The sequence below is a fragment of the Rhododendron vialii genome, chromosome 7a (genome assembly GCF_030253575.1).
Source record: "Rhododendron vialii isolate Sample 1 chromosome 7a, ASM3025357v1".
Taxonomy (NCBI): domain Eukaryota; kingdom Viridiplantae; phylum Streptophyta; class Magnoliopsida; order Ericales; family Ericaceae; genus Rhododendron; species Rhododendron vialii.
In genome coordinates this window covers 31,281,237-31,295,478 of record NC_080563.1, presented here as the reverse complement: position 1 = coordinate 31,295,478, position 14,242 = coordinate 31,281,237, and the positions used below count along the sequence as shown (strand labels likewise).

The following is a 14,242-nucleotide window of genomic DNA, read 5'->3' as shown; positions in this document are numbered from 1 at the left end:
GGGGTCTGCATTTTAACTGAAATGAGGACCACCTCATTTGAAATAGACCGTATTTATTTTTTGTCGATTTCAAGCCCTTTCCAGTTATGTTTTTGCTGATTTCTCGCGGATACCCTTAAAATCATGTTCTGATCACATTGAGTGGCTCGAATCATTAAAATTTAATTGAGAACTATGAAATATTTTTTTAGATTTTTATATAAATGTTTCTGGAACCGCCCCGATATATATATACACACACACACGCACAAAGATGCGAAATTTAGAAAAAAGATTTTTAACACTTTCCTGATATAAAACTAAGATAACATCAAAAGAACAGAACATAAAATAAGGACAATAATAGCACTACATATGTTAAATATAGTTCTTCTGGAACTATCAGAAACACAATTGATCAGCAGGATCAATCAGATACTTCTGATTCTTACCTTTCATTGCAATTTCCCTTCAGTCTTTATAGGGATGAAATATCAAACGTATAATTAATACGCTATTGTTACAACTGCGTTTCTTATTCATAAACTTAATTCGCTGAAGAATTAATGGCTTCAATCATTGTGAACCTTTTGTCATACATCAGTTTCACAACACTCCCCCTTGGATGACAAAAACTAAACGTATGCCTCGTTAAAACCTTGCCAAGGAAAACCCAATGGGAAAAACCTCTGGCCAAGGAAAAAGAGTACACACGGTATATAATCTTCAAGTCGTTGACTCCCCCTCAACACTGTATGATAAATCTTTGAGTCAACGCATTCCGATATTGGCTACCAGCTTCTTGAACGTTGTAGTTGGTAATGCCTTAAAGAATAAGTCTGCCAGATTGTCGCTAAAGCGTATTTGATGAACATCAATATCACCGTTTTTCTGGAGGTCATGAGTGTAAAAGAATTTTGGCGATATGTGCTTAGTTCTGTCTCCTTTGATATAACCACCTTTGATTTGTGTGATACCTACGGCATTATATTCATACAAAATTGTTGGACAATCCTTGATTGAAGACAATCCGCATTTCTCCCGAATGTGTTGAATCATTGATCTCAACCAAACACATTCACGACTTGTTTCATGAATTGCAATGATTTCAAAGTGATTAGAAGAAGTAGCAGTCAACGTTTGCTTCACAAAATGCCATGAAATGGCAGCACCGCCGCAAGTAAACACATATCCTGTTTGTGATCGGGCTTTATGTGAATCCGATAAATAACCAGCATCTGCATATCCGATTAATTGAAATGTCGATCCTTTTGAATAAAATAAGCCCTAGTCAACCGTTCCTCGAAGGTAACGGAATATGTGTTTAATTCCTTTCCAATGCCGCTGAGTTGGAGCAGAACTGTATTGAGCCAATAAATTGATCGAGAATGCTATATCTGGTCGTGTACAATTTGTCAAATACATAAGTGCACCAATTGCACTCATATATGGTACTTCAGGATCAAGAATATCTTCTCCCTCTTCAAGAGGACGAAAGGGATCCTTGTTAACATCAAGTGATCGAACTACCATGGGAGTACTCAATGGATGCGCTTTATCCATGTAAAATTGCTTCAGGACTTTTTCCGTGTATGCCGACTGATGTACTAGGATACCATTTGGCAAATGCTCGATCTGTAGGCCGAGACAAAATTTCGTTTTGCCAAGATCTTTCATTTCAAACTTCCCTTTTAAATATTCTGCAGTTTTTATAAGCTCTTTCGGAGTTCCTACGAGATTTAAGTCATCGACATAAACCGCAATAATCGCAAATCCAAAGTTTGATTTCTTAGTAAAAATACATGGACAAATTAGATCATTTTCATATCCCTCCCTTAGCAAATAATCACTGAGTCGTTTGTACCACATACGACCAGACTGTTTCAACCCATACAATGATTTTTATAGCTTAAGAGAATAAACACTTCAGGGTTTTGAATTGCATACTTTAGGCATAACATATCCTTCGAGGATCTTCATTGTGCAACAAGTCGTGATTTGTATCGCACAACTTCATTCTTCTCATTGCGCTTTCGTACGAACACCCATTTATATCCTACGGGCTGTATCCCTTCAGGGGTTTGGACTATAGGTCCAAATACTTCCCTTTTTGCAAGAGAATTTAGTTTTGCTTGAATTGCTCCTTTCCACATTAGCCAATCATTCCTATGTCGATGTGGGAAAACGGTGGATCGATGAGCACGTTTTTATGGCAGACGAGTGCTCAATTCAGAGTTGCCACTTGGGTTTGAAGGTCCGACACCCAAGGAATCGAACTTGAAACGCTCGTTGCACTGTTTGATTTTTGAAAAAGGTGAAGGCACCAGTCCATCATAACCATATCTGGGTTCGGGAGCCAGGTTACGAGAGGAGAAGGGTTTTAAGGCACCTCTCTCGCCCAATCCGGAGATCGGTCTCTACTTAGGCATTTGCGATTTTGTTTGATTAATCAATTCTTTAGCCAATTAGGGGCGGGGGAACAGTTTAATGAGATTAAAGCTGTAACAATTTTGCAAGATATGATTACATAGCATGGATGGATGACATGTTAGAAAATAAATGAGATAAAATTCAACACTGTGACTGGCTATTAAAACAATGCCTTTGTATGAATTTGACACGAACAGTGGCCAACTTGCATGCGTGGATCTATGTGCATGCAAGTCTACCATCACGCGACAAACCCATACAATCACGCGCGAGTTGATTCCCCTTCAACAGGTTGAGCTTTATCCCCTTCTGGGTTCTGGAAGGACCAGTGCACACCCAGAACAAACCAAGCAGTTATAAGCAGTTGAAAGCAATTATAATATGCAGTTTAAAGATTGAAAAAGCCCTACAAATTAACAAAACACCCCATAAACAGTGTGAGGACAAAATAATGGCCTAAAGCCAAGCTACCTGTACAAGGCCAACCACTGGTCAGAGGCGCTCTGGCGCGCAAGTGTGGCGCTCCGGCGCGCGATGGTCACGCCTTGGTGCGCGATTGTCGCGCCCTGGCGCAACCAGACCAGTGCTTGGTTTGCATGTTTCTGGGTTCTGGGATAGGTCCAGAATGATCTCAGGGGGAACTCCATAATAGCAGAAACTCATATTGAACTAAGACTAGTAGTTTATACTAAGGAAAGTAGTAAACTAGTTATTAGCATGCTTGCAGAGTGATCTATATAAACAAAAAGACATAAAATAGTAGAAAACCAATCCCCACGCGGTCCTGTGCGTGCAGCAACGGAGTGTAGTGCGTGAGAGTGGGACCGTCGCGCACTGGTCCTACCATGACGATTTTTGAAACCTTGCCAGCTTTAGAGCCAGGACTGGTATTGATTACCAGCCTTGACCCTGCCAGCCCCCCTCAGGGATCAGAATAGAAAACAGTAGGTATGCTATACCTAGATTGGGTTTGAAAGAGAACTTGAACTTTAAGGCTTGATTGAATGGTTGGATGTTTGATAATTAAGGAACAAGGAGATTGTGCTTGATTGGGGTGTGAAAATGGTTGTGGGATGTTGTAACCCTTTTGAAAAACTTGAACCCTTTCAATGGAAGAAGGAGATGGGTATTTATAGGGAGATATGGTGGTAAATTTGGTTGGTGCAAGGAGAGGAGCTCAGCCAATCCACGAGGCTGGTTGAGGGTGCTTGGTGGTTAAGCTTCCTAGCTGATAAAGGTGATAGGGACAGGCTGGACCATCGCGCGTGGGAGTCAGTCTGGCACGCGATGGTTGCGCCCTGGCGCGCGATGATCAACGGTCAAAGCTTGACCGTTGACCACCACCTGGCAGTTTGACCGGCGCGCGCGGGAGTCAGTCTGGCGCGCGATGGTTGCGCCCTGACGCGCATGGTTGTGGCTTGGCATGCGTGTACCACCTACTCACGTGTTGGTCAACGGTCAAGCTTTGACCATTGACCAACACCTGTCAAGTTGACCTACGGGCGCAGGCTTCAAATCAGCTCACGTCATCAGGGTTTTTGGCTTTTGAAGTGGCTTAGGCTTGGTTAGGTTCAAATGGGGTGTCAAACACTCAAAGCTCAAATACATATCATTCCCGAGGTGTTCGTGATCTGTTTCATTATCGGGGAATCAAAAATCGAAAGTAAACTAATCTGGAAGCCCAGATTGGGGTGTCTACAGTCGACATTCCTCGACAGTTTGTGGTTCACTTTCTTCATTACTTCCAGTAATGTTCTCATTACTTCTGGTAATGTCAAGAGCAACTTTAAACGAAAATACGTTATTGACAATGGTTTTGTTTCTATCCAATATTTCTCTCGTATTCATATAGTGTATTGAGATCTCATTATTTGCAAGTACCTGTTTGTAATACCCACCCCGGATATTTCGGTATTTCAATCACTTTTAATTGAACTATGTGTTTTAGGGGTTTAAATCGTAAACAATAGAACTTAAGAGGGTCCTGTATGTGATTAGTGATTGAGCATAAGTTATAACGTGGTTCCGCTAGCATGTGATAAATTTCCTTGTACCCTTATATAGCAAAACATCCTAGGGATATTTATCTTTCTCCATACGTATCTTATTTCTACGTAGAGAGAGAGAGAGAGAGAGAGAGAGAGAGAGGCGGCAGAGGGAAGGAGAAAAAGAAAAAAAACTAAAGTATAGGGCTGTTCTTCACGAAATTATTCAAGGTACCTAAAAAGCTTGTTATGTCACACCCTCGATTTTTAACATAATAATAATAATAACTTTTAAAAGAAAAACCACCGCGGTATACTTATAATAACCCAAAAGACTTTCTCATATTCATTTATTGAGTACGATCCAGTTCGAAAGATTACAACAATGGCACTCCGGCCCCAAAGTTTCAAATTTTAGACAAAGATAAGTTAAATAATTACAATACTTTTAAATCAAGGATTTAAATGAAAATTACAATTTATGTCTTCTCAAAAGAGTTTACAATGATATCTGAGTTGTTTCCTTGATGTTCACTTTCAAAAGGATGAGATGATATGCACGCCAAGTACTCCATGCTAATGCTCTTGAGTTGTACCTGAAAGAATGATAGGTTTGAGCAAAACAGATGCCCAGTAGGAAAATCTCTACAAACTTTATATGCAAATGTGAAGATTTGAACATAAAAGGATGGAGTCGGAGACTATGATAGAGAATGCAACCAACGTAACTTCATGAAGGGAATTTAGGATTCAAGGGACACTTCACTGGTCATTCATCGATCTATTAGCCATCTTTTTCGTGTTCTTATTGACCAATTTCATTTTGTACACTTCTGCGGTTATTAGCTTACATTCCAGGTCTTAAGGACCCCGTACATCTCTTACTGACTTCCAACATGAGCTCAAGTAGTCCTTCCTCAATTAACATACCGAATAGTGAGCTTAAGAACTCTTCTGGGTCTTAGGGCCCCATATATCCACAATACCTTTCCGGGTGCTTGAGACCCCGTACATCCGTTCTACAATCCGGGTACTCATGACCCCGTACGCCAATTCAAGTTCCGGGTATCAAGACCCCGTATGCCAATTCAAGTTCCGGGTATCAAGACCCCGTATGCCAATTACCACTCATCTGTATTACCTTTCATCATATGTGTTTCTCATACTCTGATTTCACGACTGTAGATAAAGGGAGATTGATTTTAAGTGACAATCCACATGCCAATTCATATTTCCATTTTGTTTCCAAACTTGTTATCTTAACTCACTCCTCATACTACACGGCATCAAGTGTCAAGTTCTTGCGTGCGTTTGTGATCTATCCATCCTCCTATCTAACAATCAACTCTATTTCAAAACACACCTTTAGTTTTAACGGGTTCACTCCGTCTATCTTAACATCTTACAATACAACTAGTAGTTAAACGGGCACACCAATAAAGCATTAGGACGGTAACTCACTCCACATGACACTTGTGTTCAACGCAACGAGAGCCTACGAACGAGGATGACCAAGGAATAATTGGAGTGCGAATAACTATGTTTAGAAGTCATTTAGAATGGCTAGAAGTGATCGAAAACCAAAACAGTGAAAAATATAGCAAAACAGGGAAAGCTGAAGATAACCAACATGTATCGATACCAAGGGAAATGGTATCGATACCATTTGGTCCAGAATCATTCCAGACGCAAGGGTATCGATAACAAAGGCTGAAGGTATCGATAACAAATGGTTTTTTGGCTTTTGGAACACAGAGGTATCGATAACAGTGCTATGGGTATCGATAACAATGGGTTTTCTGGGCTTTGGAACACGAAGGTATCGATGACAATTACAAAAGGTATCGATAACATTGTTGTTTGAGCAAATTCTCAGCAGATTTTCATGGGGTTTTCAATAACAAACACATCAACAACCACAACAACGATCAAAAGCACGATTTCATGCACAAAACCAACTTAAGAACATATAAAGAGTGAGAGAAATCCCTACCTCGAGGGTTAAAGCTGAAATCAAAAGATCACCCAAACCCTAGAACTTCAAACTCCGAACCAAGCCGAATACGAACCACCGAGCTCCTACAAACGCGATTTGAGCTTCAATACACGAAGAGATGAAGGTTTGGAGGTTGATTGATGAAGGGAAGGAGTTGATTTGTTGAGTTTTGAGTGAAAATGGGAGAGATAAAGAGAGCGCCGAGAGATATAGAGAGAGTGTGGAGTTGGGATTTTAATCCCCTATTCCTCCACACACCTATATATACTCACACACACACAACTCATATTTGCACTCCCTCCGCTAACAATCCTTGCACATTGAACCCAAATCTCATAAATACATTTTTCACATATTTCTCAATTTCTAATATTAATAAACCCTTTTTATTTTATTTTTATTTTTTTGAAATTACGGGTCTATACATGTTAATTTCTGGTATTTTTTACTGAAGGTTCATTAGTGTGTCTATTGTATCGTGCTAAATTTTCAGAATTTTATAAGAAGTGTAGAAAAAGATAAAAATCATAAACCTAGCTGTGGTTAGGATCCTATTTTTTTAGTAGACAGTTTACAGAGCTGCATCTTTTATCAATTTTTTATAGTTAAGAGATCCTCCTGATTATGGGTTCTTATGAGTCTGAAACATTGATAAGTTGGTGATGTTTTGGTGTTAGAATTACTAAAAAGTATTAAGTATTCGATTTTTAATAAATTTTCGAACACAGACTGTTCTGCTGGAAATTGTGCTTCGCTGCACAGAATTTCTGAGTTTGGAGGTGATTTTGACTAGATTTCTTTATTGTGAAAAATCTAGAAAACATCAGGGATGAACGTTGATGTGTGGTAATGGTGTGTACCAAATTTAGGATTTATTAGATGCATATTCTAAATTTGGCGGATTTTACAAGTTGGTGTGTCCCTGCTGAGTTTTGTATTTGCTGCACTGACACATTTTAGAAAAATAATCATATATTTTAGCTCGGGTATCGGGTTAGCGCACGGGTTGTTGATTCTGAAACTAGACTTGTATGTCTTTTGAAATATGTGAAGTTTGTGGCTTAGTTTATACCAGGTTAAATCAGTTTTTGATTTGAAATTGATAGACTTGTAGAATCTGTGATTTTAGACAGATTTTTGTGTAATTTTAGACGAGCATAACTTTATCGTTTGGACTCCATTTTTAACAAATTTTATATCAAAATTCATGCACCGGAGGTGTAGTTTATAATGGTGGTGGTTTTATGATCTGGTTTTAACCTTATAAGAAGTTATAGGCAGAATACGACAGGTTGGTTGTAGATTTCAAACAAAATATAGGGGTGATATGGTGTTTGAGTGTTACACTTGTTTAGGGACACTTCTAAACCTTTGAGATGGACATGCTAGTATGCGTTAAGCATTTTTAATCTATTGTTGGTGTTATAGATTGTTGTTAGGAGTTAGTTTTGACGTTTAAACGTTCAATAAACTGATATGGTTAACTTGTGGTTAGGTATCAAGCCAATTAATTGGGAGGGGCCGAAACCGTAAGTTTGGCGTACCTCGGTTGATACGAAGGTGAATGTGTTTGATATGGTTCTCCTTAATATAATATTGTTGTGGTGGTGAGTATATATCTTGCTAATCGTAGTTAGTTTTTGATATGGTTATCTTTTATGAAGTATTGTTGTGGTGGTGAGTGTATATCTTACTAATCGTAGTTAGCTTTCGATGTGATTATCTTTTATGAGATATTGTTGTGATGATGAGTGTATATCTTACTAATCGTAGTTAACTTTTGATATGATTATTTTTATGGGATGTTGCTATAGTGGTGGGTGTATATCATGCTAACAGATGATTTAGCAGTTGATATACATGCATGATGATATGTATGCTTGGAGGTTGTATATCATGCTAACTGAGGTTTAGTTATTGATATTCATGTTGTGGGGTGTTGATTGTACCCGCTTAAGGATTGTGGAGAGAGTCACACTATGTCGTGGGTCGTGCCGTCTAATTAACGGGTGAATGGGAATATGGTGTGCGGGACACAATACCTTGGGTACATGGGATGTGGCAGACGTGTCACTGCATGTGATGTAATTACATTCATATTGTTGTGCATTGATTATTATTGCTCAGTTGGGTGGATATGTTGGTTATAACTGTTGTATACATTCAAGTATTTCAGTTATGTTGGTGATGTGCATCCTGGTTGATATTCCTTCGGGTATTTGTGGTATTATGTTGAGCATTTCTATGTCTCACACACTCTGGCTTTTCTTTTTGGTCTGTCAGGTAGCAGGTTGCTTAGAGTGGGTCCATTACCGGTCATTGTGTTAAGGTGTTTTGCTAGCGTCAGGTGAGATTTTGGTTACGTTGTTGTGGAGTGCCTTAACTGGTGCAGAACTTAATTTGTATGAAGTTGTAGCTAAGGATAATCAAAGATTTTAAATTGTATAAGTTGTAATTAACTTTGGTCGATGGCTGGTGTTCTATTTGAGGTTAGCCTTAGCGGTGTGAATGGTCAAGTTTGTTGTAGGTGGTTGATGAAGAAGTTGGTTTATGCAAGTTGTAAGTAAGTTATCGGTAGATGTGTTGAAGTATAGAATTTTTAAAGTACTATAATGCAGATATTATTTTTTGGCTGTGCGATGTCATGGTTGATTGGTCAATACGTTGATTCATTTTATGTTAAGGTGTTAAGTCTTCCGCTGAATGTTTGTTTCTGATAGGTTGTGAGGTGTAGTTTGGTCTTCTGTGTGGAATGCCACGTGGTCGCGCTGACTCAGGCCCACTTTGGGTGCTGTTTGTGGGGCGGGGCGTGACACTGTTCCTCTTCAGGAAACACCTCTTTAGGAGATTCAAACTTACTAGAAAATATTGATAGATTCATTTTTTCATTTGCGTGTCCTATAGGTTTAGCTTCTTCGGGAGCGCTTGCGTTTGTTAGGTTGGTCTCTTTGAGAGTGTCAGCTACTTCTGGGGCATCAATCTCTTTGCCTTGGATTTTTCTCTTTCGGGAAAATTTATCTTTTGCACTGACTGGTCTCCCACGCTTTTGGCGTGTCTTAGATTCATCACCTGTTGTACAAGTGGTCTGTCTAGCAGGAACTTCAATCCGTGCAGGAACGTTAGCAGCTAGTATATGGGATTTAGTTACCCTCTTTGTGTCGGTAAATGCATCCGGTAACCGATTTGCAACACTTTCCCTCTTTCAGTCGGTAAATGCATCCGGTAATCGATTTGCAATACTTTGCAAATGAATGATCCTTTGAACTTCTAGTTCACATTGATTAGTACGCGGATCAAGATGAGATAACATCGAAGCATTCCAGATAATTTCTCGTTGAGCTTCTGGCTGCAACTTATCTCCCCCTGATGGTGGGAATATTAATTCATCAAAATGACAATCCTCAAATCGTGCCTTAAAAACATCACCTGCTAAGGGTTCAAGGTATCTAATGATAGAAGGAGAGTCAAAACCAACATATATACCAAGTCTACGTTGAAGACCCATTTTTGTGCATTGGGGAGGTGTAATGAGCACATACACAGCACAACCAAAAACCCTTAAGTGAGAGATATTCGGTTGTTGACCAAGTACAAGTTGTGTATGCGAATATTTGTGATATGAAGTTGGTCTAACACGGATTAGAGATGCAGCATGTAAGATAGCATGTCCCCAAGTAGAAACTGGTAATTTTATTTTCATAAGTAATGGTCGAGCAATCAACTGAAGTCTTTTAATAAAAGATTCAGCAAAACCCATTTTGGGTATGAATGTGTGCAACAAGATGCTTAACATCAATACCAATTGACATGCAGTAATCATTAAATATTTGAGATGTGAATTCTCTAGCATTGTCAAGACGAATTGTTTTGATTGGGTAGTTTGAAAACTGTAATCACAATCTAATTATTTGGGTTAGTAATTTAGCAAATGTAATATTTCTTGTAGATAATAAACAAGTATGTGACCATCTGGTTGAGGTATCAACTAGAATCATGAAATAGCGAAATGGTCCAGATGGTGGGTGTATCGGGCCACAAATATCCCCTTGAATTCTTTGTAAAAATGATGGGGATTCAACAATGACTTTTGAGATGGATGGTCTAGTTATTAGTTTTTCTTGTGAACAAGCAGTACAGGGATAATTACTGGGCAAAAGAATCTTTTGGTTCTTCAACGAATGCCCTTGTGAATTTTCAACAATACGACGCATCATTATTGAACCTGGATGCCCAAAGCGATCATGCCATAGCATGAAAAGTTTTGGATTAGTACACTTCTGGTGCATAACAGCATACGATTGAATTATTATAATTGTCATATAATATTACCCATAAGAGAATGCAGAAAGTTTTTCCAGTACTAGCTTCTAGCCAGATACGTAAGAAGTGATACGCAAATACTCTTCTTTACCTTCGCTGATGGTTTCAATATGATAACCATTACAACATATATCTTTGAAACTTAACAGATTTCTTCTGCATCTGGTAGAGTACAAAGCATTATCAATACTTAGATTTGTTCCATTTATTAACACAATATTTGCTCTTCCAGAGCTTTCAATTAGGTTTGCAGAACCTGATATTGTATTGACATTCGCTTGTACCTTTGTCAATTGTTTGAAATATTTGTTATCTCAGAGAATAGTATGTATTGTACCATTGTCTACTAAACAAATATCTTCACCAGTTATCTTCGTGTTTGATAGTGCACGATTAGTATCCATGTCCCTATTATATACTCCTTCCGTCCCTTTTTAAATGTTCTGCTTCGTAACTCCAACTTATTAATAAAACATTATCATTAAACCTTACCTCCACTTTTTCCTATTTACCCTCTATGGAGACATCATCATTACACTTTTACTCACTAACTTTTCAAAATTGAATTTACTTTTAGGGACAAAATGAAAAATATACCAACTTTTACCCACTAACTTTACAAAATGGACACTTATTAAGGGATAACTCAAAATAGAATACTGAACCTTAAAAAGGGGACGGAGGGAGTACAAAACACAATTTCAAAAGTTTCACGAATAAATAAAAAAAACACTTTAAAATATTATTATCGAATAAGTGCATCTTGATTAATTTATTACATCATAACATTATTGAGATATAACCTTAGTATGTCTTTATTTTGGATATAAATAGAAACACGAGGTATGCTATAAGCACATAATTATTCTTGTGACCATTCAGAATAGTCACCTTCATCACCAAAGAAATCATCTTTGATTCCACTTGGTCTTGCAATGTACTCAAAAATGTCGAAAGACGGAATGTCAATGGGTTCAAAAGCGTCAACAGATTGGTTCTGACTAATTTGATCGGTAAAGTTTGTTTCAATTTCTTTTCCTTTTTCCTTAAGCGATGCTTGGTAAAGCTCTATCAAATACTTTGGAGTATGACAGGTACGCGACCAATGACCCTTCCCACCGCACCTGTAGCAAGAATCCTCAGAGTTCTTAGAAGGTTTATTCAGCACCCTCTTGCCCTTTTCTTTGGACACTTCCGACCTATTCCACTTATTCCACTTCTGGGGATACTCCGATTTCTTGCCTGATTTCTGAATATATCCTCCACGAACTTGGTAATTATGGCTACCCCGACCACGTCTATGTCCATGACCACGACCTTGTCCATTACTCAGAAAATAGACTCTATTCGTTTCAGGGAATGGTAGAGCACCAGTTGGACGAGACTTGTGATTTCTCAGTAATAGCTCATTGTTTTGTTCAGCGACCAGAAGGCAAGAGATATCTGAGTATTTCTCAAACCCATGCTCTTTGTATTGCTACGGCAGGAGCAAATTATTGGCATGAAAAGTGGAAAAAGTATTTTCAAACATATCTTTTTCAGTAATCTGTTCTCCACATAATTTCAAAATTAAAACTATCTTGAACAGAGTAGAGTTATACTCACTAATAGATTTATAATCTTGCAGCCGTAGATTCAACCAGCGATAACGAGCATTTGGTAGGATTACAGCCTTCTGGTGCCCATACCTTTCCTTCAGATTATTCCACAAACTTAGTGGGTCTTTCACTATAAGGTATTCAGACTTCAAATCCTTGTGGAGATGGTGCCGAATGAAGATCATGGCTTTTGCACGATCCTTCGAGGATGCGTCGTTACCATCGGTAATTGTATTTCCAAGTTCCATAGCATCGAAATGGATTTCCACATCAAGTATCCATGACAAATAATTCCTTCCAGAAATGTCTAGTACCGCGAAATCCAATTTTGTGTAGTTCGACATCGTCTATAAAATTAGAAATATTAATTTAGATGGATGTTGAAATAAAAGACAATCAAGTTAATGGTACAAGTGCAACTAATTAGGAAAAAATGTTTGGCAATAATAAAATGCACAATGCATAATGTGACTTTCACTAATTTGCAAATGAAAAAATTTCTAGCCTCCAACATCTGTAAATTTACATATGCAAAGCAATATAAAAAGGTGGCTGATAATGCCACGATGCATTTGTTTAATGCCACGACTGTGTGCTTTGTCTGACAATTATACCCTCATTTCCTCTTCTGAGTTCTCTCACTGTCTCTCTTACAAAAATTTCTCAAAACTCATACGCAGAGAACCCGATTGTTCCCCTCTCTCATAAGTTCTCTTGCCTTCTTCTATCATCATCGTCAACTCAACAATTATACTAGACTGTACTATAAATTTCTAGGAACCATTGCCTCTACACTCCTCCCATCTCTCATTGTCCCTCTCTGCCGCCACCACAAGACCCATTTTTATCTCATCCTTCATCCCCCAACAGCCCTAACCTCCTTTCCACACTTGTAGATCATATTAAAAATTTCACTCTCCGAACCCTCAATTAAGCTTACAACATATAATCGACCGAGAGATTTTGATTATTTAGAAGCAAATCGAAAAACATAATCCTCCCTCTCCACATTTGAGTGTTTGGTATGGTGGTTCACTAAAGAGGGAGATAAAATTGAGACAACCACTCTGTCCCACTGCCGCCGCCCTATCGGCTGTACAAGACTAGATCGAAGCATTGAATTGAAATGAGAAAGGGAAAAAAAAGAGCCGAGGATAGGAGATGTAAGTGGGTTTGGTAGTGGGAGTATGGGAGAGTAGTATTAGTATAGAGAGAGAAAGGTTAAGATAGTCAGAATGCTGAAAATGTCGTGGCAATAAAAAATAATGTCGTGGCATTATCCCCTTCCTATAAAAATATGTCGATGAAAAAAATTTCTAGCCTCCAACATCTGTAAGTTCACATATGCAAAGCAATATAAAAATATGTCGATGTTAATTTATCACAGATAATGAATGAGATATTAAATGCACATTCTCCACTTAATATAAATTCATTTCGTAGTATAAGTATTACATGTGCTCATAAATAAGTACTTCGAGTACTTTTGTTTTTGATAGTAAATACTTCAGGTATTTATTGTTGTCAAAATTCAATTGACTTCAAGAATTTATTAATAGCAAGAATACTTTGTATATTTATCAGGGAACTACTTCTGGTAAAACATTTTTTCTTTGTTAATAATTTACTTGTAATTTACATATCTTTGTACGCATGTAATAGACAAACATAAATAGTGATAAATACCAACGTGAAATGTAACCAATTACCTTCTCAGTCGGGTAGAGGCTCGTGCTGATAATGTGATATAAAACAAAGATAATAGCAAAAGAACAGAACATAAAATAAGGACAATAATAGCACAACATATGTTAAATATAGTTCTTCTGGAAATATCAGAAACACAATTAATCAGCAGAATCAATCAGATACTTCTGATTCTTACCTTTCATTACAATTTTCCTTCAGTCTTTATAAAGATGAAATATCAAACA

At 38.0% G+C, this 14,242-nt stretch overlaps 1 protein-coding gene, 1 long non-coding RNA gene and 1 pseudogene across 2 annotated transcripts; 1 reads left to right on the top strand and 2 right to left on the bottom strand.

Moving 5' to 3' along the window:
- Positions 1-705: 705 nt before the first annotated feature.
- On the bottom strand, positions 706-2,132 carry LOC131332898 (uncharacterized mitochondrial protein AtMg00810-like; annotated as a pseudogene).
- Positions 2,133-4,597: 2,465 nt separating this feature from the next.
- On the top strand, positions 4,598-8,808 carry LOC131332369 (uncharacterized). The gene is made up of 3 exons (XR_009201659.1): positions 4,598-4,625; positions 7,886-7,950; positions 8,674-8,808. It is a non-coding gene; the product is annotated as an uncharacterized LOC131332369 (long non-coding RNA).
- Positions 8,809-11,572: 2,764 nt separating this feature from the next.
- On the bottom strand, positions 11,573-12,652 carry LOC131332897 (uncharacterized). Its single transcript, XM_058367210.1, has 2 exons — positions 12,287-12,652; positions 11,573-12,187 (listed from the first exon to the last, which is right to left on the bottom strand). The coding sequence occupies exons 1-2, from the start codon at positions 12,650-12,652 to the stop codon at positions 11,573-11,575; spliced, it is 981 nt and encodes a 326-aa protein (XP_058223193.1).
- Positions 12,653-14,242: the final 1,590 nt, after the last annotated feature.

Excerpts from the sequence above, each read along its gene's own strand:
- LOC131332897 (XM_058367210.1), bottom strand. The coding sequence starts at position 12,652 with ATGTCGAACTACACAAAATTGGATTTCGCGGTACTAGACATTTCTGGA. Across the intron at positions 12,188-12,286 it reads ACTCTACTCTGTTCAAGATA|CAATACAAAGAGCATGGGTT; the intron begins GTTTTAATTTTG and ends CTCCTGCCGTAG.